Source organism: Tauraco erythrolophus, chromosome 10 (assembly GCF_009769465.1).
Source record: "Tauraco erythrolophus isolate bTauEry1 chromosome 10, bTauEry1.pri, whole genome shotgun sequence".
Classification (NCBI taxonomy): domain Eukaryota; kingdom Metazoa; phylum Chordata; class Aves; order Musophagiformes; family Musophagidae; genus Tauraco; species Tauraco erythrolophus.
The window spans coordinates 25,878,907-25,906,146 of NC_141474.1; the positions used below are offsets into that span (position 1 = coordinate 25,878,907).

The following is a 27,240-nucleotide window of genomic DNA, read 5'->3' on the forward strand; positions in this document are numbered from 1 at the left end:
TCCAGCACAGCTATCCTGAGCCCATACAGTTATTTGCCCCCTGCCCCAAGCTAATGCATGTCCCAGGCCAGCCTTCCATAAAAAGATGGAAAGGAAGCTGCCCAGCACTCAGTTCATAATCATTGCCCGAAGTTTTCATTTGCAGGCTCCTGCCAATCTCTGGTTACTCCAAGAGCTCATACTGAAGGATTCATTCTGGCTGACCTTCCAAGACACATACTGCACAGCTGCAGCCCAACCTGATTAAAACAAGAGGAAAATGCCAGCGCTAATTGCAATCCTTGTGATTCATTGTCTCTCAGAATGGGTGGCAAAGTCACCCAAATGAAGGCAAGATAGGGCAAGGATTTTCAACGGAAGGGAGATTGGTTCACACTGCTTTTCATAGCAAACACATAGCTTTGTCCCTGCTGCCAAAAAGCCTAGAACTAAAAATGCCGAAATCTTCTTGCGGACTGAGTGGCAGCAAGCTGTAATTTACTGCATTTCTGCTTCTTTGACGTTCAAGAATTGCTTCACTTCCGAGAAGAAAGAGCTGTCGTTTGTCAGCCCCATGTAGCTCCTTCGCCCAGCCATCACATTTCCACGTTATGCTAGACAAATAATCCATTCCTCTCTTCCTATCTGCTCCCCAAAAAAGCCAATCTATTCCCAGGAATTGAGAGTCATCCTTCCTGGCAACAATATTATCAATTTTCTTTTAAAGCCATGTAATGAGCATGGTCCTTTCAGCAAAAATCCAGAATTTTTCTGCCGTTTTATCCACCTTCCTTAAATTGATTCAGAGACACCTGTCTGTCTGCTGGCTTTTCACAAGCACCTTCCCCACATCTCTGACTGATGGTACATCACGGATTTCCAGCCCTCCCATTGCAGCGTCTGGCTGGCTGCTAACAAAAGCTCTGCCTGGCTTAGGATGCGGCCAGGTCCCTGGGCAAGTTGAGCTGTATTGCCTCTCCTCCTGTGGTGTACTGGCCACCGGGCCCGTTGCCTTCCATGGTGAAGAGCTTGCAAGCCTTCGCGTCTCGTGAACTGGTGTGGACTTTTTCGAGGAGATGGGGGAATTTGTGGGGCTCAGTTGAACAGCGGTGGTGTCCTGTACTGTGTGCTCACTAGTTTCAATTTCAAAGGCAGTGTTGCCAGGTTTGATGAGCCCGATGTTGGAACCTGGTTTGGATTTCCTGGCCCCGTGAGCTGGGGCCTCCGGCTGCAGATGCAGCAGGCACCAAAGAATGTGAAGGCCACCACCAACAGGATGGGTCCAATGATGATGGGAGGGTTGTTCACAGGGAGGAAGGTCCCAAAGGCAAACGCGCCCACTAAAGTGATGTTGATCCCTGCTAGCATGATGCAAAGTCCACAAGCAGCCAGCAGAGGGCAGGGGAGGGGAGCCCCTGAGGTCGTGTCTTTTTCTGGATGGGTTTCTGGGACAAAGAGGCACTGCTCTTTCACTGAACATGTTGAGGTGAGTCTCTGAGGTCACTTAGTCCTCACAGGGTGTACACTGTGTTCAGAAGGCTAGCTCTAGTCTCCTGCTGCCTTGAAATCCCTGGACAGGAAACAGAAAAACATGCAATTGTTAGAGCAATGAACCAAAGGCACCTTTCTACCACCATTTGAGGTAAGCAACATGTTCTCCGGGTTTGCTAGTACCTACAACTAAGTACAAATCTAAGCCTGATGTTAAGTCTGGGCTCTCCCTGCCTCATCTCAGTTGTCCAGTAATTGAAGCCAGTCATCCAGGTTGCCTTTCTAACCAGTGGAGAATAGAAGGACTCAGAAGACAATCCAGAACATCCTAAAGAAGATATCTACAATGGGAGGCTGAGCTGACTACAGAGGGAACATTGGAGATGACTTGAGCAGTTAACAGTTAGATGCTCAGTGAGACAAACTCCATCCACAGACACGGAATAACTTGCCATTGGTCACAGAAGTCTGTGATAAAGTGGAGCGAGTGTGGGTGTTTTGTCTGCTGGCCCATGCTTTCTACCGTGCATCATACCACATTCGAGGTGATCACAGGAGATCCCGTAGAAGGGGGCAGGGAAGCTTGTTGTGCCTCAGTAACTGTAAAACCAAACACGTACAAGGTTCGTGCCCAAGCAACACCGGCTCCTGAATGGAAGCCCATGGAAACTGAGAGGATGAAGCTGGAAAAGAACCTGTGTGAGGATCTGCCTGGGACTGAGGGAACACTACCTGACAACAGCAGCTTCTCCGAGGAGAGGATTACTGGATGTGATAAGAGTTGGCTTTGTGTTCACTGTACTTTGCTGGGAAGCCAAATTGCCAGAAGCCAAATTGCCAGCAGTTTGCCGGTGATGCCTTTGATTTTACAGGCAGGAGAGCATTTCTCTTCCCAGCCTGATTGCAAACAACAGCAGTCTGCTCTCTCCCACTCTCCTGCCTGGCTCGCCAGCTTCTTCCCTCCTCTGCTGTCAAATCACTTTCAAAAGGCTTACCGGGGAAAAACTGACACTGTACAGTTTTCTACAGCAAGAGCCAAGAATCACTGTTGTGCTATTAACACTCTGTAGCCGCTAAATTAAAAAAAAAAGGAAAGAAACAAAAATAAATCACCACTCATCAGCCTGAAATATGCCAGTGGGATCAGCCGGGCATTTTCCACATGTTTCCCAGGTTATAACATTTTCCCGTAGCTCCAGCTGAGGCAAAGCTCTCTGCTGCTCTATCTGGTGTCATATCTCGTTTCCTTGGCTTGGGCTTTTGTTTAGACCAGAATGAAGAGCAGCAATGAACTTTCAGTGAAGTTCTCATCAGTCAGACATCAGCTGGAGCTGACAGAGACAGGCACATGGAAGGATTAAATTCTTCCTCACCTGGGGATGCCTGACCGGGGACGAGCCTTTCTGCAGGCAAAGATTTTTCAGGAGAACTGAGAGCGTGCGATAAAGAGCATTTTCTCCGTTAGCCCAGCTAATATCTCTGCACGTTTCTCCAGCAGCGTTCTTGCGTTCTGCCTGGGAACCGTGGCATGCTGATGTGAGCTGGAGCCCTGATTCTGCCTCATTCACCAGCCCTGGACCAGCAGCAAGACGTCTTTTGGTTAATGACATGCACGCACACACACACACACACATGCTGTTCTCACTCCAGCTCTTACAGAGGCCACTCTGAATCCTTGGTGCACAGAGGCCACAGATACCCCAGCATGGCTCTTCTCTGATTTGCCCCTACAACATCCCGCTGCAAAGTTCTCAGTAGGGAACCGTACGGCTCCTCGTGGTTAAATCCTGTCACAGATTCACTCCACCAGGTTTCTCCCTCCCAACTCCTCAGCACTCACCTGCTTCCACCCTGCAAGAATTCCCTCTCCCAGGAGAGCCTGGCAGCTCTCACAGCTGCTGGGCTCTAGCGGGATGCACAAACAAGCCACCTGCCTCCACTTCTAGCAAAGCAGAGACTAGAGGTCATGCTCCCACTGAGATTTTTCAGGAGAAGCTTCAACCTGTTGCCCATCACATCTATCAGTGGTCACCTGTAGTCACTCCAAAGAGACCGTGCTGGTTTCTGGCAGCTCTCAAGGCTGCAGCGATAACACCCAGCACAGTCCCTGGTAACTCGTTTTCTCTGCCTGGAGATATTGTTCATTGTTACAGCTCTGTGAGCATAGGGGGTTAACCTGGGCAAAATCCTCACTGACCTCTCCAGGTTGTAACAGAGGACGAGGGGGACAAGAGGGCTTGTTCAGGCACCATTGGCAATGATAAATCAGGGCAGCCCATCCAAGGACAGCTCAGCCCAGCAGATAAAAGAGAACCACAGATCCACTCTGGAAGGACAGAGTACATGACAGAATGATCCAGCTGGGCTCAGAGTGGGTACAGTCACCACCAGCTTCCTGGCCATTCATGGTCACCTCCCAGAAGGAGAGGGAACCAGACATATAGTACAGAAACAGGACATGGCACGTAAGGATGGAGACCGCTCACCCTGCAGCTTGACTAGAGGAGGCACCAGCCACTCCTTGGGCCACCGAGGACAGGCAGACAGCTCCCAGGTCGTGCCAAGGGACTGGTCAGGTAATGGCAGCTACCTGCCTTCTGGCAAGTGAAGAGGGAAGAAAGGAAGTTTGCAAATGAACTACTGTGGCCAAAGCAATGATGTGTGTAGCTTGCCAGGAGCCATTGTCCTAGGAGGTCCCTTGCATTGGATGTCTGGGAATGCATCAGTATCCATCCGCACGAGAGGTCAGAGACTAGAGCAGATAGCGTGACAAAACCCAGGGTCCTAGACCTCCTCAGATACATCTGCAACTGTAAAATCTGCATCTATCTGTTCCCAGGGCCAGATGTGACGCAAGGGCCATGACACTGCCCAAAGAGTAAGTTGTAACAACATGAATCCAATGGTTTGTGTTGCACACCCTTAGGTGGGGAATAAAAGCACTTGGGGGTGACTGAGGGAGAAAGCCACCAAGCCTGCAGAGATGATGTCAAAGAAAAGCATACGGAGCCAAATCTGCCTCATTCACATTATGTCTATGGAGATAACCTCAGAACCACGGGACAGAGCTAGCTGGAGTGTTCAAAATTGGAGCCGGAGTTGAGATATCATTTACACTGTGTGAACAATTCTGGGGCTTACCACACCCTTTCTATAGCTGCACCATAAGGGTTCTGGCCATGCCACGTCCAAGACAAAACTTTTTTCCCATCCTCTTTGCTTGGAGCACCTGCATGGGGTAATGGACCTTTCCCAGCAGAAAGCAATGAAGTCACTGGAGAATCTAAGGGTAACTGCCTGGAGTGAGGTCCTCTCCCATCAGCTTGAGGACAGAAGACCTTGGAAGACAGCACCACCACAGGGCTAGGACACCACCTGCATACACAGCACAGGGTGACCATCAGTAAATAGAAGGCAACGTGTCTGGGCTGTGAACATTTAGAAAGTGGATCATTATTTACTCTTGTCTTGATCTCCATGTAAAACCGCAGGCTTTATACACAGGGGACTCCTGTTGGGAAGCCAGATGAAATGGGGATGAGAAAGCCAGCAGAGCAGTGGAGGATCAAGAAAAACAAACTAAAGCCACAGGATGCCTTACATCATCCTCTACCTAGTAAAGACCCTGCAACAACACAAAGTCCATCTTCATCCTGATTGCGATGTACAACAGAAGAAGTATCTTTGTTCTCCTGTCATCTCCTAGAGCACAGGCTGATGCTGCGGAGAGAAGGGTCCTTCTCCATCTCCTTTGCAGTCACAAGAATTCTTTGATATGGGTCACTGCTGACCTGCCTGAGGATATCTGGTACCTTTTACCTTCCTGCTTCCACTTCAGCCAAGTTAACAGCTTCAAAATTACCATCTTTCTTCCCAGCCAAATTATCCTGTCCCGAAATGACCAACTTCCTTTCCATCAGGAGAGGAAAAAGTTGTCTTTGGGCTCTGGGTGAAACGGGTTCTTTTTCTTACTGGGTAGAGTCTGGGTTTCTTCTCCAAACAACATTTCAGCTTGAAATGCATTACTGCCAAGCACTGCTGCACACAAAAAAAGCTGCATATCCAAGCTAGAGTGACGGAGATCTAGAGGCTATAGTGATTCCTTCCAGGGGAATATCCATCCCTCCCTGTCTTCTCAGGGAGACAAACAGAGATGTTCATTCATAGCTCAGAGTTCGTAGAGCTCGAAGCACATACTGACATATTCAGGCAGCATTTTAGGAGCATCGCCTAAAGCCATACCAGCAACATGCACAGCTAAGCATGCTTCTCTCCTAGTTGTAGGGGAAGGGATGAAGCTGTCATCCTTCCACATCGTTCCACCGCAGCAGCACAACCAAAATATTTGACAGAGCCCAGATGAGTCTCCTTTCTAGAGGTGTGATGGCACAGCAAAATAATGACGGTGATCAGGAAACAGAAATTGCAGCCAGGCAGCTACAACCACCCCCCGCACACAGCCAGACTCACAAACACACATACGCCCGCATCCTTTAGCTACCAGGAAAAGCGTAAGACTTTTTTCCCTGGGCAAAGTGCTGGAAACTCTCCAGCAGGGCCAGAGAGCGCCTCGGTGCCTGGGAGGGGATGACGCTTACCTGGGCTGGGGCATGGAGCCGGGAAAGGCGATGGAGAGAGCAGGTGCCCCGGGTCTTCCCTTCACCCTTCGGTCGGGGAGGACAAAGCCATGGCTAGTTCCAGCAGAGCCGGGGCTGGAAGCCCAGCTGTGCGGTAGGAGGAGAACGCTCTCACATGCCTCCCTCCTTCTCTTCACCGAGCTCGGGAAACTTTGCTCGGGGGCCGGGCGAGCCCCGGGCAGTCTCCGAGAGAGCTCAGCAGGCTCGGTGGGAGCTTGGCCGCCTTCTCACCACTTTCCTTCTTCCCCTCGGAGGATGAGGTCCTTTTCCTTAGGTAGAAGGGGGTTCAGGTGCAGGATCGCTGTCCCGCCGCATCCTCTCCCTCCTCCTCCTCCTCCTTCAGCCCGCGGTCCCCAGCAAGGCTCAGCCCGCCGCCCTCCCCCGCTGTCCGGCAGCCTCTCACCCTCTCCCCGCGCCTTCTTTTTCTTCTTCCTTTTCTACTTCAAGGCTGCAGCTCCCGCCCCTTCAGCTGACAGAGGTGCTTGGAGCAGAACAGCCCCTTTTTTCCGCCCCCCCGGGAGAGGAAAAACGCCGGAGCGCGTCTCCACCGAGGGGCAGCCCCAGCCCCCGCCACCCCCGGGGCGGGGAACAAAGCGGCCGCCGGCACACGGGGAGAGGAGGGGGCAACCACCGCCAAATTCCAAGAATAAGACGAGGGCACTCCGCTTGCTGCAGAGAGGCAGGGATCTCTTAAACGCAAGAGGTTTGAAACGCACGTTGCGAATGGAAAACAATATCTAACCGGTGCGCGGGCGCCTTTGGATCCCGGAGGGATGCAGAAGTGACTCCTCGCCCGGCGGTCGGCAGCGGGGGGGTGCGGAGACAGGAACCCCCAGGGGTGGAAACGGTCGGGGAGCTGGCAAATCCGTGGAAAGGAAAAAAAAAAAAAACAAAACAAACCACAACCAACCTAAATGTCCTCAGATGCAAAACTAATGTTTTGACGTGGCAATGGGATCTCAGGTACGCGTAAAGGTACTTGTTATAGAAACACACCTGATGCTAGAACCTGTTGTAAGCACAGCCAAGGTCTTAGCTCCCATATTCAGAAGCCAAATATTGCAGAGTTGGTGACCACAGGAAACAAGGCAAACTGCAAGTTATGCACCAAACGGAGTATAGGTAATCCTTCCACGGCTGGAGCGGTGCTGACACTTACATGCCCTCATCCGCTCTCCATGGCCACATCGCCGTAACCAGCCTGGATGCTGCCAGCAACAACTGAACAGAAGCTCTTCTCCAGCTTGTTGCAGAAGAATCCAATATGAATCGGGCTGGAGCTGATTGAACATGAATCATGCTCCTCTGTTTTTTTTTCATGATCTCTAGAGAGAAAGAAGGGAAAAGGTAACACAGAGATGGTGAAAAACAGAGGTCAAAGGAGAAGTCTCTGAAGAGGAATGAACCCTTACACCTCCTCTATATTCTCCAGGCACTACTCCAGCCTGAGTACTCTTAATACAGCAGCATCCTCTACTGCATCATATTGCATTTCATCTTACAGGTTATCCTAGAAATTCAGGCAGAAACAAGCTTTGCAGAAAGAGGTTCAGCCCCTGCTGAGGAAGACCACTCTGTTTTCTCCTTAGCTCAGTTAATGCTTACGGCAAACTGCATGACTTGAGCAAGAGGGCAGGAGGGTATCAGAAAAGCAGTGCTGCTTGGACATGTTGACTGCCTGAGCTTCTAGAAAGAGATAACCATGAACTCTCATTTCAGACCTTTCCAGAAACGCAGCACCTCCTCTATGGATTCCTCTGCCCTGTAACATGAGGTTCACAATGGCTCAGCACACTCACCCCTACCAGAAAAGTGATGGGAGAGCGCAGGATGGAAGATTTTCTGGAGGAATCTCCACGCGGCACACACGAGAGAGACAGTTCCACATGTGGCAGAACTGGTGCTTAGTGTTTGCTGACTGTTGCTGGGTAGAAACTGGAGTGGCTGAACTCATTCTTGGTGTTGGCTCCATAGGGCTCTACAGAGCTCTCTATAAGCCATATTTATTTAGGAACAGAGGCTGTCAGAGGGAGAGAGACCGCCAGGGTCATTGATGCAAGTCCTCTGCTATCACATTGTATAATAGCATTCATAAAGTGCTCAAGCTCCAAAGGGGGCCAATTAATACCGAATGACCTGTGAGTGTTCCCTAATTGCACAAGGCAGTGATGAGGAAGTCTGTGCCCACTTCAGGTTCGCTGTTGCATGACTCTCCATCCCTTTCTGCTTAATGGTCCATAAACCCAATAAAAGGCTTTACTGAAACGTTACATATCTAGGGCTTTACTGAAGCAGTAATTCTGAGTTTCACATATGTGGCCCTGACAACCTGGCAGACTGCATTCACATGATTAAAACAACTGCTAATTCAAGAACTAAAATTAAAGGCTAGATTTCCCACTGGTATAAATCAGAGCAGATTCATTTCCTTGCAGAGCTTTGATAGCTCACATGCATTCATGATTTGCCAAGGGGGTTTTGCCAGACTGATGGCTCCTAATTTCAAACTTGCCAGGAACTGGGAAGCCCTGCCTTCTTCAGAGGCAAGATCCCAATCCTCAGCTAACTAGAAATTCTGTTCTTCTGGGAGAAGCTGTTTGTTCCCAGCTTCTGCTGAATTCAGAACTTAGCTTAAGTCAGGAATTTCTGAATGAGAGGTAAAATTGCCTGCCTGCCTTTTCCCATTGTCAGCTCCTGACTCTGGTTTACATTACTGCGAAGTCTAGCTCAAGCACTCTTGCATCCCTAAAGGCTGGTCTTCAGTGTCACCACCCCTGGTCTGAAGCAGGTCAGGATAGTGACTATCACATATGAAGCCTTTAGATATCATGCTGGTTTTGTGGGTTTCTCTCTGCAAGAGTAACTGAAAAAAGGTGGGAAGAGTAAGGATGATCCATGCTTTCATAGAGATTTCAAAGGATTTGGTTGGGACTAACACTAGAGTGAAAGTGCATGAGCAGCATCCGTGCTTACGAGAGCAGCAGCATGCCAACAGCTCAATTCCTCAGCACAAGACCAAAAAGCAGCAGCCCGTGATGCTGCCCACTGAACCATACCCATCACGCAAGGAGCGTGTGGGAGACGGAGAACGTCTGGAAGTTTATGGTCCGATAAGATCGTTAGACAAAGGTCACCGCAGAAACATCCCCCTGCAGATTTCCACGAGGTCTCCAGAACTGGCACCTCTCTATGCGTTTACATTTTAATTGCCTCTTAAGGGACGGAAACGCCAGACTGATTCTGCTGTTGCTCCAAATCAATTCTAAATGCCACCGCGTCTGTCTGAAAGTTTGCACTAGAGCAGGATCTGGCTTTGTCTCATGGCTCCGTGCTCTGTGCTGTCTCTGGCAATTCAGAAGAGGGCAAGGCCATTTTCTGCAGCAATGTTTACCTGTCTATAATAACAAGTACAGAAAGGAGGAGGTAAAAAAGAAATCAGTATTCGTCATTCCTAGAGGCAGCTGTGAAATTACTGTGCAGGAGATTTAAACCCGTGAAGGAGACACCTCCTTGTACAGTGTGTAATTAAAATCGCAGGACTCTGCCGCGGAGAACAACTATTAATGTGCTCAGACTCAGAACACAGACACAACTGGACCTGTCAAACACAACAGACCAGCTGCAGCTTCTGGCTCACAATGTTCCTACATTTCTGATCACTGGGAATGGCCTGAGGGGGAAAGCTTGCTCTAGGTTTGCTACAGTCCGCATAATCTAAGCCGCTGCTATTGACAGCTTCCGAGGCAGAACAATAGGTAAGGTAGATTTTTCTACCTGGTCCCATATGACTGTTCTCAGGTCAGGGACGAAATTTTTATTGTTTCTGAATGTAAACTGGCTTTTGTGACCAGAGAGACCTGGCAGCCACACTTCATGCCTGGTCTCCCTCAGGACACTAAATATCCAACGTACACACTGCATCTCAGCAGGAATAGTTCCTACTTTTACTCTGCTCTTCCTGGGAGATTTCTCGTTATGCATAGCATTGTCTTCATGATCTAAAGCATCTGGGCCAGCTATTCCTGGATTCGTTAGCCGATGCTCCCACCCCCATGCCTGCTCATGACCCCCTCAGAGCAGGGGTCAATTAATCCCCAAATAATCATTTAAGCTGAAGATTTTAGGCAGAATACCTGTATTTCCTCATCAGGCTGCATCTCCTCAGGATGCTGACAGCTTCTCACCATGTACCTGTAGAGGACTCAGCCCAGCTGAACCCACCGAGCCCCTCCGTTCAAATAGCTGTGACCTGACATGGACCCCACCTCTCCTGCATGATCCACCCATGCCAGGACTCCTGCACGCAGTCTTGAGGAAGCTGAAATCCAAACAGGACACTGCTGGGAGATAGACTGGGAAGGGTATAAAGAATTGTCTTCATGTCACACTGCTTGGGAATTGGACCCTGGACAGAATGGGGATCTCAGCTAGACAATCAACGAGTACTATCAGCCTGACTTTTAGAGCTGACATTAGAGCTTAGCCTCTACCCTCTGGTTAGATGATCTACTTCCATAGCACTTTTGTGATTTGTTGGTTTTGGTTATTTTAAATAATCTAGAGATCATTTTTCACCTTCACACAAAAGAAAAGCCAGGCTTCCAGATATTCAAACAAGTTTCTCCTTCCTATGATACCCTCTGAAAATACTAAGCTGAAGAAGCTGGCAGATGGGAAACATCTGAACAAGTGGCTGTCCTGTTACACAAACAGTACAGTAATTTTTTATGAAGTTTTCTCAAACAGCAGGAAATTAACGGGTCGGTTATCAGCAAGGGGCAAATATTTTTAATTACCTTGCAGGGAGGATTATGCCTCCTGTGTTTAATTCTCAAAGGTTCCCACTGGCAAACTAATTAGCAAGCAGCTTCGCTGGAAGAGTAGGCCTGAAGTTATGTGTCTTTAATCACCCAGGAGGCAAACACCCAGTTCACTCTCCTCTGTCACATCCTGATCCTCTCTGCCAGCCAGATCAGACCAAGGATAGTTGATCTGGAAGAGACAGAAACACATAGTGTGCCCATCACCCACTCTATCTCATGATTTCAAATATAGTTCATCAGAGACTTCAGTGTTATATCATCTTCTTCAAAAAAAGTGCTGGTAGAGATTTTAGTTAAAGGGCTGTTGGCTCCTCATAAACTGAAATCAGAGTGTCCACTATATATTATACTTTATACACTATAGGTTACATATTACCTATTATAATATTTTTTCTTATCTTCCCCTTCTTCTCCAGGGAGAATACACAAATACATCTGATGTGCATTTGAGCTGCCAGGGTAATTAACAGACTTGAAGGGGTAGGAGTCGGGATAGTGAGGTCCTGATCCAGTAGAGCACTTAAATTCGTGCTTTTTCTGGGTATCGGCCTATTGACTTCAGTAGAACTACTCACAAGCCTTAAGATAAGCAAGTACTTTCTGTGGTCAGATAAAGCAGAGGTAACACCACAAGAACCAATGATGTGCATGGGAGCAGAGTCAGGCCCCACATATGAACCATCACATGAACAAGGAACTGCCCTTCTGAAAGCATTTATGCTCTTCTGTTGGGATTATGTCTTAGGTGAATTTAAGGACATTTCTGAGGATGGGATTTAGGTGGCGTCACAAACCAGCAGTGGGAACCTGGGCTTTGATCATGAAGAAAACCAGAATGATGGAATATGAAAGGAAACAATAACCAATGTCACATCCTCTCTGAACTCAATTCTGGTGGCTGAGCCCAAAGCATAAGAAAGAAGACAGCCATCTGCACCACCTTCTGACACCATGCAATCTACCACATCAGTTCAGCTTTGGGAACCAAGTCCACCAAGTGGTCCGCTGGCCCACAGTGCCTTCCTGTGCATCGAGCCACTCAAGTGTCACCTTCTGAGCAAGGTCCTGCTGCCCACTTGAGCCATGGGCAATATCAGAGGCTGACCGCAAGCATGCTCTCAGATGCCTCAGGTGCAAATATGTTTGTTTTTCTCATCCTCGTGGGGAAAAACACCCACATGGTGACTGAGACCATCAAAATTTATTTTCCAGTGAAAGCAGACTAAGCTAGCTACTATGGGTAAAATGATGGATTACAGTTTTCCATATCTTGACAATTTCACCATTTTCAATGGTGTCCCCATTCAACCTGTCCCTGGACATGAAGACCAAAACCCCTTTGGAACAGATCTGATGTTGCTTTGTGAGCCAGCATGAAGAGACCTAATTTGTGCCTGTTATATTCACCTGATGGCCAATTTGTAGCATGTCAGATTACAAGAGAAACTAATTGCCACCAGCATAAATCACATTACTCTAGCCAATCTAGATTCCTGGAAAAACTAGCTTTGATGTCAGACTCAATATTTTGAACAGATGGGGTTTCTGTCTGAAGAGGAGACACATCCTTGATCAGACTGTCACTGCTTAGGGTGCTGATGCTCTTGTTTCTTATCCAACATTCTTCACCCAAGGGCTGAGGCTGTATATGGCAACACACAGTCTACAGCCATGATTAAGACCTGGAAATGCAGCTAGTGCTGAAAGGCAAGGTCAAGGTGATGCGTTTCTTGTCCCTTGAAAATTGTCCCTTTAAAATGTCTAACACTTTGGACACAGATCAGATCTCTTGAAAGTTTTTGTGGCTTGCAAAAACTCAATCTGCAGCACAATAGTAGAATATCTCACAAGATATTCACAAGGTACCTCACACCTCCTTAACTCTTCAGAGCAGCAAAATAAGCAAGGCCCAAGTGAAATTAAAGATCAGAATTGAGAATCCTTATTTGTCCTTATGTGAAGGTCTGGAAATCTTTTCAGTAATTATCCTGTCTCCTCGACTTCTGGGTGCATTAAAAAACAGACTATTTGGATCCTTCTGTGGCTTAGCTACATCCCACATGACTTCATGAAAGTTGTTGCAGTGACTTCAACGAGCTGTCAACAAGGTCTGTAGGATGCTGCCTTGTGAGCATTTACCCTCTGGTAGAGAGCAGATGTCTGCGGCCTCCATATGGGATATCAAGTTATAACATGGCAAAGCACAGATCATTAATCACATCCTTAAATGAAGTGATTCTAAGGTCATCACGTCAAACATTGCCCAGCATCATTGTGCCTGCACTTGACTTGACTCCAACTCACTAGCTCTGCTGCAAAGCCTCTCTCCTAATACGCTTAATCTTTCTGTCTCTCAGTTCCTACACCACCTGCCCAGTGTCATCACCAAACACAGTGAACAGGTTCTACTGTCCCTCAAAGTACTTGCTCTCAGGATGAATTCAGCTCTCAGGCACCACAGACCAGAGGTGCTGCACTTGTCTATAGCAGACAGCGACATGCCCGTACCCCTACACCAGACCCCGTAACTACCCACTGGTCAACACAGAGCAACTGCTTCTCGCAAGTTTGAGATTAGCTGATGTGACAAACATGTCTGCCTTCAATAGGAGGATCCAGAGGAGGAAAAAAATACCATGATAATTATATGCCATGAAAACTATGGCAGCTCATACATGATTAGTTCAGCAGGCTTTGGAATAAGATCCTCAGCAGAAAGCAGTAGTGTGGTTGTATAACATCTGCAGAGTTTTATTTACTGTAGTTGAAGAGAGAGGAGAAGAAGCCTGAGTCGAACAAGTTTCACCTCCTGCCAAAAGCAGGCATCAGTGTTTGCCCTCAGGACAACCGTACCTTTTCTTTTAAGCGACTGGCACGCAACAGAGGCTCCTGCTTCACTGTGCCGTTCACAGACTGATGCAATCCACGAACCAGTGAATTAGGAAACGTGCCTTTCTTCTGCAGCACACACCACTTCAGAGATGCCAGCAGGTGTTGGTGTAGGTGGTTCAGAGCAGTAGGTACTAGATGAGCACCACCAGCCTGGAACTCTGCCGGCAGGTAAGAGAAAACATTACTCATCTACTGCAGTTGGGTGGACAACTGATGGGGCAGGACAGGAGCTACAGAGATGCACTTTTCCGTAGACAGGTCTTAGTGCTGTTCAATATTAGAATTCACTGAAATTGCACCACTTCCCTTTCCCCATCGTGCATGCAGACAGCGGAGGTACAGGGAAAAGCTGCCTGGACCATCAGTGAGACCCTGCTAACTCCTCTACCCAGGAGACTGATTAAGGCCAGGCTCTCAGCTACCATAACTACAAGGATAATGTGAAACACTGATTAAATCTCACATCCCCTTTAGCAAGACTCATAGAGCTGAGAAATCATAAAGTGTCATTAGAAGCAGATGTTGGTTTACAGGAGCACTTGTCCAGTACCACAGATGTGGTCAAAGCTGGACACCCCTTCCCTCATCGTCTTTCAATATACTTTTTGAAAGACTCACTCACATTTCATCCCTTCCACAGAGATCGTGGACCAAAGGTGCCAGGTGCTACATAAACACACGGATGCAAGGGATTTGTGTCTCAAAAAGCACAGGAGAATGGTAATACACACATTTGGCAGAGTGGGAAACTGAGGCACGGAGTCTATGTCAAGGTGAGGCCCATCACAGGACTGTGGTCAAGACCTGCCTCCGTCAGTCTGGGAGGCAATGGAGAGAGGTTTTCCAGGTACCCAGAGACACAGCACAACTGCAAAGATGCTGTGAGCACCCCACTGCCAGGGGACCTGCAGCAATCAGCTGAGCACTCAGCCCCCCCAAGGTCTGCAGAAGATAAGAGCTTCACAGTTTTTCTCTCCACATCATTTGTAAAAAAGAGAGTAAGGACACTTGACCTGCCTGAGTTGTGTTTGCCTATTCCTTAGGCAACAGAAATGGTGCCTAGCATTATTCACCACTATTTTAAGCAAATAGGAGAAAAACAGTGTGTGCATCCAGCATCCTGAAGATCAAACCGTGCAATAAACAAAGCAGTAGCTCAGGCTGAAGGTAAGAAACAGAGGCTGGGAGAGAAAGCCTGGCCGGTGCTGATTTGACTGGGGGAGGTGGTTTGTGCTCCAGCAAACTGCTGGGAAAGATCTGCAGGACCTAATGAAGCCAGAGCTGATTTGCAACCATTTTTCTCATGCCCAGCAAGTGAGAGACTGCCCTAAAAATACCGCAATGTGTTCGGATATAGGATGAACTCATCGGCTGTTTTCTGAAAAGCCTGAGGTGCTGCGAACATGATTAAAGAAGAGAAGGAAAAATAAATAAACCCAACAACTGGAAAGACCTTGGATAAGTGTTTCTGTGACTGTTTAAAAGGAGTAAACGGTCTCTGAACACAAGGTTCTCCCTCTTCTCTCACATATGCTCTTTAATTGATCATTAATTTCTCTGGAAAATAACAGGCAGTTACCAGGGGGTATGGAGGCATTCCCCCTGCTTTCTGGCCAGAGGAGGACTGAACTTTCTCCACTTCCTCAGAAAAAGGGATTGGGATCAGAGCTTAGCGTTCATTTGCAATTCTGACCTGCTGCTAATTGCACTCCCTGGCCATGCAGTCCCTGCCCAACCAGCGCAGAGTCTGACCCCATGGGAGAAATCCACTTCTTAATGACCGCCGCTGGACTCCCTGCAGATTGGTTTTCTCAGCTCTTCTCAGGATCTGGGAAAGACGTTCACAAGCGACAAGCTCATGGCGTAACCTCTCACCAGCCACCAGCTCAGCTGCAGCTGCTGACTACGAGCACTCCCATCCCCTTCCAGTTACGAACCAAACTGTGTTAGCAGCACCGCACGGCAATCTCACCACACGACGGGAGCAGGCTGGGAGCATACACAGAGCCAGCTCTAGAGATTCCGCTAACGAGGGGCATCTCATTAAGTACCTTAGGGAGAGCTTTCCGTTAATGTGTTTTCCTTTGCACTCAAGATAGGTCTGGAGCATTCACACCAAACTCCGAAAGGAGACCGATCACAACTGCTAATTCATTAAGTGCAGTAACTCAATGACTTGCTGTATCTGAAGGTCTCTAGATAATTAAGCATGTCCCTTATTGCTTCTTGCTGCTCCCTTAGCAAGTTTTCTCACCATCACCTTGCTGTCATCTTTCCTCCAATTAAATTATGGGGGGTACTTCTTGTAAGTGCCCCCAGCCTTTCCCTTCTGCTACCCCAGCTCTCAGGCTGCCTACAAGAGGAGCCAGAACCACTTTGGCAGGGAAGCAGCTCATCAGCCAGTCTCCAGCGTCTTCTCCAGGGCCTCCATCCTTACAAGGCCCACTTTATTAAGAGCATCACATCTTCTCTACCTCCAGGCTTTTACCATCAGCTCACCCATGAGGAAGCTGTTCCCTTACCTATGCCATGGCATGGAATTGCCCTCAAAGAGGGACTGTATCACTGTATCACAGGACTGCCACTGAAACCGGTGGCCATACCAGCATCATCCCTCTGCACACAGCATCGCTGGGCACAGGAGGTTCAGCAGCTCAGCTGGGTGTTTGTCACGTTTAACTCCATTTTGTGAAGATGGGAGGCAAATGTTTCCCCCACCCCTATTTCATCCTGGAGAAATCTTCTGTTGGCTCCTCCGCGTGTTCGAACGGGTGCAATTTGATGCTGGGCGGATTGAAAGTGCACTTCTACTTCCCTGTGAGATTTTCTGCTCGCTGCTGGGGCCCGTACAACACCTACTCATCTCAGTGGGAAACAGTATATGCTTCACAGAAAGAGCAAGAAGCTGAAGTACTGAGTATGCGCGTTTCTCATACAGTTCTGTGCGCAACTGCAGGTTATTCTTGATTCAATAACATGGTGATCCCGGCTTCTGGAGAGACGGATAAAATCAATGATTAATTTAAAGTAATTTATACCTTTTAACCATTCAAGCATATTTCCCAGGCCTGAGACCTGCAAGCTGCACTGGATCAATGCCTGGAAGTCTATGAGTATTATTTCAGGTGTAACTATTTATCCCTCATAGCACAGCAACATCCTTGCTGCTAAGGAAACAGTTCACCCCTTGGCTCAGCCACAGTGCCATTTTCTGGTGTTTTGGGTCCAGTTTACTCATTTGCTCCCTCCAGGGATCATCTAGCAGATCTGGGGATGCACAAGGGCAGTATACAGAGAGATGTTTTTCCCATCTAACTCATCCCTGTGGTTGCTCAGTAGCTGCCCCTGCACAGCCTTAGCCCACTTTTGTCAGGGAGCCAAGGACCAATGGCCTCCAGACCCACAGCTCGCCGCAGGGAAACAATCGAGAGGCTCCTGTAGCAGCCCAGAGGACAACAGGCAGTTTGCAAACTTAAGCCTTCCCTGTGTTTATCATGCAACAGAGTTTTGGTTGTGTTTTCCTGACCAGGAGATTTTGCTCAGTTCCTGGTGACTACCACCCCACCCCACCCACGACACAGGGACAGGGATTCCTGCACCAGACAAGCACTGACAAAAGGTTGTTGTGACTTAGGAAACGAGGAGATGTGCCCTTTCCTTCCTACCTCTGCCCCAACTCCCACGCGGCACCCTCAGTATGACAGTCTCTCTGCACCTCGCTCACCCCTTCTGCAAAACGTGGTTAATTATATTTTGAGCATCTCAGCCATAAACTCCCCTGCTCTGCACCTTGCTCCAAGTGTCCAGCCATCTGAATGACCAGAAAAAGAGAAATAGCAGCAGAGGGACTGAGATGACAATGACTCAGTTTTATAGATAACATAACATAAAGTTGACTCCAATACTTGAGTGGCAAAAGTGTTTGTGTGGGAAGGGAGTGGCAGAAGAAATAAAAATAAAAATACTTAATGCAAAAAAATTTCCCCAGATAGCGCTTGACTGGCTAGTTATATCACAAGTGGCATGTTTGTTAGAAAGCATTAATAAAATCTTCAGTATCATCCAGGAGGATTCATGGGAAGCATTACAGAGGAATTTATGGCTTTGCTGCAAAGTTTCATGCTCTCATTGCTGAGGCTCTGTTCCAGGAGCTGGAACTATGGGGTGGGCTGGAAGTTCTCCCCACTCTCCAAAACAGGCAGGAGGGGAAAACTGGGGGGAGAGAAGCACCTTTCAGGGTGGCAGGAATCTCTGTGGGACTTATCATTATGCCAATAAGGTATCAGAGCATCTGAATTGGCTGTTGGTCCCTCCAAGGCAGAAGGAATTGCCCCACACGTTGCTGCAGAGACTATGTGGCCGTCAGTTCAGGTTTTGACCCAGCCTTTCCATTTGCCAGGGCAGAAGCCCAACAGATGTTTGATTTTAGCCCTCCCAACTGTACCTCCAGTCCCTGTGAGAGCAGGAGGCAGGACAGAGGAAGGACGAGAGCGGGACACATCTTGGCACAGAGCGGAGATGAGCAGATAGAGGAACAAGAGCAGAGCAGGGAGATGCACAAAGACACACACATGAACAGCACCATGGCAGCCTCACTTCTGAAGGAAACCTGGCCAAAAAATAATTAAGATGAAAACAATTTGGATGCCGGTCAGGTGGACCCAGCAAGAGGCACGTGCATCTGCCCAGCCATTTCGGAGCACTGTTTCTACGGCACGGCAACTACGGGTCTGTAGCAACTGACAGCCAGGGTCAGATTCACCGTACTGGGGATGGGACGTGGGACGGGTGATGGTCCCAGCTTCCGCCTCGCTGTGTGGAGAGCAGTGGGCACGCAGGTGTCTGCCCACACCACGGCTGCATCCAGCCCCGCCAGGCGTCCGGCTGAGATCGCTGCAGCGAGGTGGAGGTAACGGAGGGAGTAAATGTGAAGGATGGAGGAGAATAGTAGCCTCTTACGGAGTCAGCCAAGAATTAAATACCCTGATCCCGCAGAGAAAGTGCCAGCAACCACCTCTTCCACTTGTTATCCTTCCTTTTCCGTTTGCTTTTAATCTGCTCAACCTGTAATTTGTTAAACAGGCTACCCAGAAGGTATCATCTGAGAGCTGAATATTATGCAGGTGCTGCTTTTAGCCTGGAGCAGAGAGAAACATATCAACATCAAGACTGGGGATATAGCCAGGAAAGCTGCTGATTTCACTGAGAAAATACTAAACATAAATTGTGTCCTGCTTCTGTCCTGCAACACTTGGAGCTCCTTGGAACAGTGGCATTAAAAATCACTATGCAATCAGGGCATTACACAGACCACAGATGAAACACCACAGGAACAATGCAGGGACATAGGTCACATGGAGGACCCACTTAGGAACTCAGAAGGACCAACTCACATCAGAGTGTCCCAATTTTCCAAGGCAGGGAGCTGCCTTGAAAAGCAGAGAGAGCAGTCTCCACATTTGCAGTTCAGCACCAGATACCACGGTTCCTTTAGGGGAGAGATGAGCAGCAGAAATAGGCAGAGATGATCAGAAGTCTTTCAAACCCTTGTTTCACCAAGAAAACCATACAAGGTTTCACCCAAAACATCTCAGGTTCTGTGATCTAAGCTGATTTTCTTGCAAAGATCAGGTGCCTTCTTTCCTCCTAGAGCAAACAAGGACTAGCACCGGGTCCCACAACCCACTGACATACGGACTAAGCAGGGCTGTGATCCCGGCTTTGCAACAGAGACCTTGGAGCCTTGAGGTGGCTACAGAGATCCCACAGAGCCTGAGGCCCACAGCAGTGTGCTGGGCCAGAGCCAGCAATCCCCAAAGCCTTCTCCAGCTACTAAAAAGAAACCAGAGTCAGTGCAAAACCCACCAACATCCTTGAGCAGCTACCAGGCCTACCAGGAGCATCTAGCTCACACAAAATCATAACTCTAAACTAAAGCCTTCTATCCTGCAGAAAAATTGGGGTTTTCAGCCTGCTTTAAACATTCAAGGACAGCTACAATCCCCAAACATAAATAACAAAAGCTATTTGGCTGCTCAGATGTTTTATGATGGGAGGAAAGCGGCATGACTTAGACCAGAAGAGCCTTCAGTTCGTTTGGAAAAGTAATCCACAATAAGGTACCAAGAGGGCTAAAGCCTGATTTGCCCTGCCAAGTGCCATGGACACCCAGCAAACACTACAGGTTAGATCCTCGGTGCCTGAGGGCGATTTATTCTGGTGTGAAGGGCACAGATCTACTTCAGGCCAGTTTGCAAAACGACCCCCAGCTCCACCTTTCCCCTGTCTTCTTTTGCTTTCTGTAAAATTCCCTTGGGTAGGCAGCACCACTGCCAGCACCACTGCCAGCTGTATTTTAGAGCTTTCTCAAAATATTCTTTCTAGCTATTTTTGATACTTTTTGGAGTGGAACCCCGTAGCTCCAGCACTGCAGGCTCCGACCTCCCACTGGGTTGATGTCCCTGGTTGTGCTGCATGAGGCACTTACACAGGGCTTCTAGGTCCAGCCGAGGACAAATACTGATTTCAGTACGTCAGAAGCAATTTCTGTCACACAACATGCTGTTCAGCTCACCCACAGGTGAACCCACTAAAACAAAGGATTAAAGGCAACACATGGTCCTTCTGCAAGCCTTTTGCCCAAATCAGCTCCCTGTAATGTTCCCATAGCCCAGGTACTGTCAGGTGCAACCCCCGGAGCCTGGCACCCTGCAGATGTGTGAGAAATGCTGTTTGTCTACACCTCCTCCCTGATTTTCAATGACACAAGACAATTTTGTGGCCAGCAGTTTCCATTGGCTCCAGCCAGAGCAACCCCTTTGGTTGTAGGTGCAGGGATGGGGGAGGACAGTTCTGACATTAAACAAGACCATTCATCCCAGAAGAGCATCCCACCCCATCCTGCCAGACCTGAGCAGTCTCAGAGGCTCATCACCCTTTTGTCCTAGCATGATCTCCTCCTTTCTTCCCCACCTACAGCCTCCTTTAACCCAGCACAGGTGTCCTTCCTCTGCTTCACATGTAGTGACCACCATCCTGGGCCTCCGAGGCTGCCGGAGCAGAGCAAAGCTGCCTGGGGAAACGTGCCATTAGAGTGGGGAAGACTTTGTGACTGTTTTTAGAAGATTTTAGAAGATTTGGCACTAGAAAGCAGAAGGAAATGGAAATGGATATTCATCACCTGCTGTGCTGGACGGTTTGGTCACTGATTCAGAAGGCAGGAACTCTTCCCAAGATTGCAGCTGACACATCCCACCCGGAAAGCTCTGACTTTGCAAGCGATTATTTCGGGATGAAGACGAGCTGCTGTTTCTCTCTGTAAGTCTTGTAAGAGCAGTGTGACCCAGTGTTTTTCACCCACTCTCCTCCTGTTTTCATCCGTCAGAGGAAGCGAACATCAGCTCTCTGCAGCCAGACAACTTCCACTCAGGTTTCACCACCAACTAATTATTCCAGAGGGGTAGGAAATAGAAGCCAGCCGGGGATCGTACCAGACACTGGCTAGGAAAATTCTCAAGTTCATCCTCTGTGGTTAAGCTGCCTATTACAATCTGAACAAGAAAGATGATTAAAGATAGTTGTTATTGCAGTTTAGAGCCAACAGAGACAGCTTGTACTGGGAAGCACAACACATCGTGCCCGAGAAAGCCCGCTCTAAGCATTAGATTACATTTGCTCGGAAAAGTATCAGGCTGAAAGATGGAAAGCCTCAAATCTTTGGGTCACCAAAAAGCAGCAAAACAAAGAGAAAGCTGAATGTCATTCGAAATGGGGAAGATTAGGCAGAGAGATAGGGAGCATGGCTGGACTAAGACAGTCTTTTAGACACTGCTAAAGCCGTGCTGCTGCAGGAGGTGAAGCAAGGGGCTGCAGCAGTGAGGGATAACATGTGGGATAACAAAAATATCTTGCTACCGGCTCCCTTGCTTCTGATGAGCAAAGCCAGCGTCTGTGTCCCACGTTCAGGTCTTGCAAGCCCACTGGGGTGGCCATGACTACTGTGGTCAGTGCAACTGCGTCTGCTCTTTGAGTTGGATCGAGCTCATACAAAAAATGCTGATAGGCAACTCTGATGTGCCACAAAATAAATCTTTCTGGCCCTTTTTTACATGTTGAGATGAAGTGGCTTGTGTTAGATCTTACCACAAGGCTTTAGTAGGGCTGAGGATTAAAACTGCTCTTTTTCCAACTCTTTTCCCTCATCCATATCATGCTGATAAAGTGTTTGTCCTCATTTTCTCTCTCTGTAGTAAACCACATGCCAACTGAGCACAGATTTATCTGAATCTGCAGCTTGTAAAGACACATAACAGTTATTGCATCTAATACCGTATGAAAATACACGTACTGATGCTACCAATGTACCAAACTCGGAAAGTGAGCCTGGAAGCAGCAGGAAAGTCTTCTCAAAGCCTTCTCCAGTCCCAAAAATCTATGATTTCCATTCTTCTGCCTTAATGCACAAGGTGGGATGTAGCTGGACAGGTTTTCTTCATCTAGTGAGACAAAGACGCAACACCAATACCAAAATCAGGCACTGAAGACAGCAGGCAAACACGAGTGTTGCTGACCTGCACACAGCATACGCATCTTCCCTCTTGCATCAGCTTTTGCTAATTTCACAAATGACATTTTACTCAAGGGAGATATTATTTCAGGTTTTACTAGAATTGGCCCCTCCTCTTGTTCACCTTTTGCATTAAGTATCATGATGCTCAGAGGAGAAGATGATGTGTTTCTGTAATGGCTTACAAGCCTCCGAGACAGTTTGGGAGGGAGATTGTGTTCACACAAGGTTTTAAGAAAGTAGGCTGCTAGGCAGAGAGGGACAAATGCTCTTGCTGAAAGAAGGGCAACGGTTAGCTACTGTCAAGTGAATCTAAATAGAAAGTGAGAGGGTCTAGGCCAGGGCAGACTGAAGCTGCTCTGCAAATGCTCAGTGCTAAGATCGCCAAGGCAGTTGCATCAATACCAGACACAAGCTGGCACAGGTACCTCTGCATTTCTTACAGTCTCTGTCCCACTATAGCTTGCTTTGGTAATAAGCCATAAGCAGAAGAGACAGTGCTTTCTGCACGAGGAGACATCCAGAACTCTGCATTATTGCAGGCATCCTTAACAGCCCATAAATAGAGCACTTGTGTCAAGAGACAGCCCGTTCCTCCCACTTACGCCGCCAGCCGCTGCCCTCTCCGAGCCATGGCAAGAGCACTGCAGAATAAAGGACCTTGTGCCTTCAGAGCTGGTGCCTTATTTTAGCTATTAGCGGTGAGACTCTGGTGACTGGAAAGGAGGAAAAGAGAACAAAACACCAGTGAGAGCTTTATGAAGGTACCAGAAAGCAAAGCGCCAGGAAACCTACAGCAATGCTCCCCAGGAAACGTTCTTGGGGTTTGAGCCGAGCGGTGGGGCTGGAAGGAGGAGAAACAGCAAGCTCAGTAAACAGTCCAGCACATACCTGAAGCCAGTGGAGCTCTCCACAGTCCAAGACTCCTCCCAGACCATATAGAAGAGCCCATCTTTAGTATTGACGTGGCTTTGTTACAATCAGAGTAAAAAAGCGACAGTCCTGTAGCATTAGGCTACACAAAGACACAGGCTAAGGTCTTGGATACTGGGTGTCCCACACAAAACAAGGAGACAGAGGCAAATTAGTTAATCCTATTTCGTTTCTTGAAACTGGAGGTAAACTGAGGCACAGAGCAGTTTCCAGGATAGGCACGGCTCAAGTCAAGGATGCTAGAGAAAGCAAACATGCATTTCATGCCTCCAAATCTCTAAGGAATCAGTCTGAAGATGACGAATATCACTTTCAGTGACTGCATTTTTAAAATACATTGGATATTTTATCATATTTCGGGAATCACAGCACGTATGTTCTTGTGCCTTACAGACTTGGCCCCTGTCAGGGCTCCAGCTTCTGTCCAGAAACAAAACAATGGGGAAAATCTGTATTCCTTTCTGGAAACGTTCACTCAAAGAGCAGCACAACTTTAATTAATATAATTAGCACTCATAATATATTTCTGTTCTTACAGCTGTGACAACACAGACGCCTTGAACTACAGTGGTGCCTCTCCAGCGTGAGCTGGGACATTTTGTCCTCTTTCAGTGTGTTAACCCACCGCCACAAAGAAAGTTCTTTCTAACAGGTTTTCCATAGGAAACTTAGGATGACGGATGATTCGGTGTTTCACAAGAGCCTATAGTTCCCCATCCCAGCTTTAGAAATGGTCTAGTTAGATCCAGTCCTGATCATGCTGCAGAGGAGCCCCAAGCCGGTTCCAGACCCCTGAAGTGAACAAGCACACACTGTAGTCTGTGTCCCTGGAGAAGGTGGCAAGAAACCCTTCCAGCTGGGAAGACTGAGGTGAGCTGTCAGGCAGGTTCATGAATTGCTAGACAGCTGGGAGAGATGTCTGTCATAGCTGAAGGAGAAAGACTGATTTTTACAAGCAAGTTAGAATCAGAGGGAAAAGGTGGCATTAATCTTATTTTCCACTCCCTCTTTTTAACATGCTTTGCTGTGGTCTTTTTTTTTTCAGTCTGTGGTTGAACTAGATACCTAACGCACCGCAGGTGAACAGGATTTTCTGGAGGCAGGGGCTTTAAATACATTTGCTTGGGAGAGGGAGACAAAAAGCAACAGGGAACAGAACAGGCAAGAAATTATGCGGGAAGAGTGGAGGAACAGGCAAGAAATTATGTGGGAAGAGTGGAGGAACAGGCATCCCTCGGACCTTCCCTTCTCACCCCTTTGCCACCCGTGAAGGGGCTCACAACTGTGCCCTTTGCACTGTGAGATGCAGCTTTGGGACTGGTGGTAGCTCTGGGAAGGGAACAAGGATGCAGAGTGAAAGACAACATGGATACACGCCCAATGGGCAAGAATCAAAAAGACCTATTATTCCTATAAAGCACAGGCACACAGCAGCAATCATTAACTGCAGTCAAGTGTATTATCTCTTCATGTGCTCTGCTCCTGTGGACCCAATAATTTGTCTCATCCTACACCTTAAAAGATCTGGTAGCTGGGAGATGTAACGAGTGAGATCTCACACCACAAGATATCATTAGTCTGACTACATCCTCAAGGCTGTTTATTTTTCTACAATACAAAGCAGAAACATTTAAAATCTTGATGTACAGTCATGACAGCAAACGAACCAAGAGAGCCTAGCAAACCTGAGTTACCCTCTTTCACGCCTTTCTTTGTTAATTGACAAATGCTGATGTCATGCAACAATTCTCCTCCTCATTAGCAATTACTTCTTAGCCATATAACTCCAGTCCACACACAGCCTTTGCACTGATGCCCTGTGAAGTCCTAACCCCCCATCCAGACTTTTTTTCATCATCCTCCTGCTCTTTTTTTGTTGTTAAGACAGAAACTGAAATGAAGACGAGATTGTTTCTCCCAAGAGATGGTGGCAGCAGCTCTGAAGCTCTTATGAATTACGGAGAGTCAAAGAGGATAAGCCTGCTGAGTAGAAACAAGGAGGTATCTCTTGCTGTCATCAGAAGGACCTCCTGGGAAGAGCTGAACCCTGAGTGTCCCAAAAATTAAGAGAGTAAATTGATATGTGCTCCTTCACTACACAGAACCTGTGCGTCATATGAGGCAGGGGTAGCTGTTACCACAGCAACTAATCTAATCTTTATTTTAATTTTTGCTGTAGTCAGATCACAACAGATAGGAAATAGCCATGCTTAGAATGAGAGCAATTGTATGTGTGAACACATGCGCAGAAGACATACGTAATTGCACACGTGGCTATAACTAAATGTAAAAACAAATTTTACATGGGGAATAACACATTTTTTTAAGGAAACAGAACCAAATTGGACTCGATCTCAGAGACTCACAGAACAGAGACAGTTCCATGCACGGCCATCGTGTTGAGTGTAACTGAGCCTATCGCCATCCTAGGGGAAAGGACAGCATACAACTTCTGTACCTTGCATTTGGAGAAGTACCTTATCCCATCCCAAACTGCCTGTCAGCTTATTCTCCCTCCCATGAAGGCTTCTTCTGGAGAAGAAACACAGAGACCTCTCGGCCATGTCCTAATGCAAAAGCTCTGATATCACCCCAAAAACCATAGTCAAGGCAACAATATGCCCTCAACACAGTAACATCACCATCCCAAAGTCACACACTTCAGGAAAAGAAATGGTTGAGATCTTCCTTTCTTGACTCACCACATGGCTGGCAACCATCACTGCCCATCCCCAGCGCAGGGAGCCAAACAGAAAGTGCAAACTGGCCAAAATCAGGAAGCCCAAGAGAAGCTTCGGATGCCCCATCCCTGGAAGTGTTCAAGGCCCGGTTGTATGAGGCTTAGAGAAACCTGATCTAGGGGAAGGTGTCCCTGCCCATGGCAGGGGGGTTGGAACTAGATGATCTTTAAGATCCTTTCCAACCCAAACCATTCTATGATTTAGCTTAACCCAGAACGGCCCTTCTAATTCTCAGCAAGAAGCCAAGATATTCCAACCTCCAATTTAGTGGATGATGAGATTATTAGCCGTTCCCTTCAGCTATTACCAAACTAGACCCCTACCTTTAGTGCCAGAGCTCTTATTAGTGCAGGAGACAAGCCAGGATTACAGAATAACAGGTTCCCTTAAGACGAAGTTCTGCTTGGAAGCAGTGACTTAATTTAGGCAGATGAGATAGTGTTTAGAGATGGATGTTTGTGCCTGGAACAAGAACAAGCAGAGGAAGCAGCTCAGTAAATGATATGGTTTTAGGTATTTTTAGTAATGTAACGCAGCAGTAAAAGGAAAACAAAGAAGGAAGAGCAAGAAACAACAAAAATCAGTTCAGCTTCAACCAAATACAACAGGATCCCACTGGTGCATCAAAGCAAGCTTCGGGCCATCACCTTCACAGGCAGGCTAGAATAAATCCATTCCTACGATCCCGCTGTCCGACAGAAGGCCTAAGCCCAGAGTGGAGATGAGCACTCCCCATCCCACCGGATCTTAATCACATGCCACCAACACATATCCCTCTTTGTCCATCTGCTCCTGGCTGCTGCTGGGGACCCTCCCATCACCTCCAACCACAAAAACAGCAGCTGCAATTAATAGTGTGCAGACACTCTCAATTGCTCATCTTGGCAGCCATCTGGCTTCATATCATATATATCCCTGCAACGCAAAGCAAAAGGGTATTTCATCTCCTGCCACCAATAGCTGAAGGTTGGACTAAGAAACAAGCAAGACTGACATGAAACAGAAGATAGATTATAAAAAAGCAAAAGGCAGAGAGGAGGGTGCTCAGAAGTACATCCATGCAAATAAAAAGGGGAGATGACTTCCAGAAGCAACAATTGCGAGTCTGCATTCCCCGAGGACCCATTCTGAGCAATGCTCCATGAGATCTCAGTCATTCATTTTGTCTGTTTTCCTTT

At 47.7% G+C, this 27,240-nt stretch overlaps 1 protein-coding gene across 1 annotated transcript; it reads right to left on the reverse strand.

Annotated features, from left to right (window-relative positions):
- Positions 1 to 911: 911 nt before the first annotated feature.
- Positions 912 to 13,430, reverse strand: TMEM275 (transmembrane protein 275). Its single transcript, XM_086617758.1, is given in 5 exon segments — positions 912 to 1,024; positions 1,027 to 1,200; positions 1,203 to 1,368; positions 1,371 to 1,445; positions 13,359 to 13,430. Coding segments are annotated over 5 exon segments (600 nt in total).
- Between the last annotated feature and the right edge of the window lie 13,810 nt (positions 13,431 to 27,240).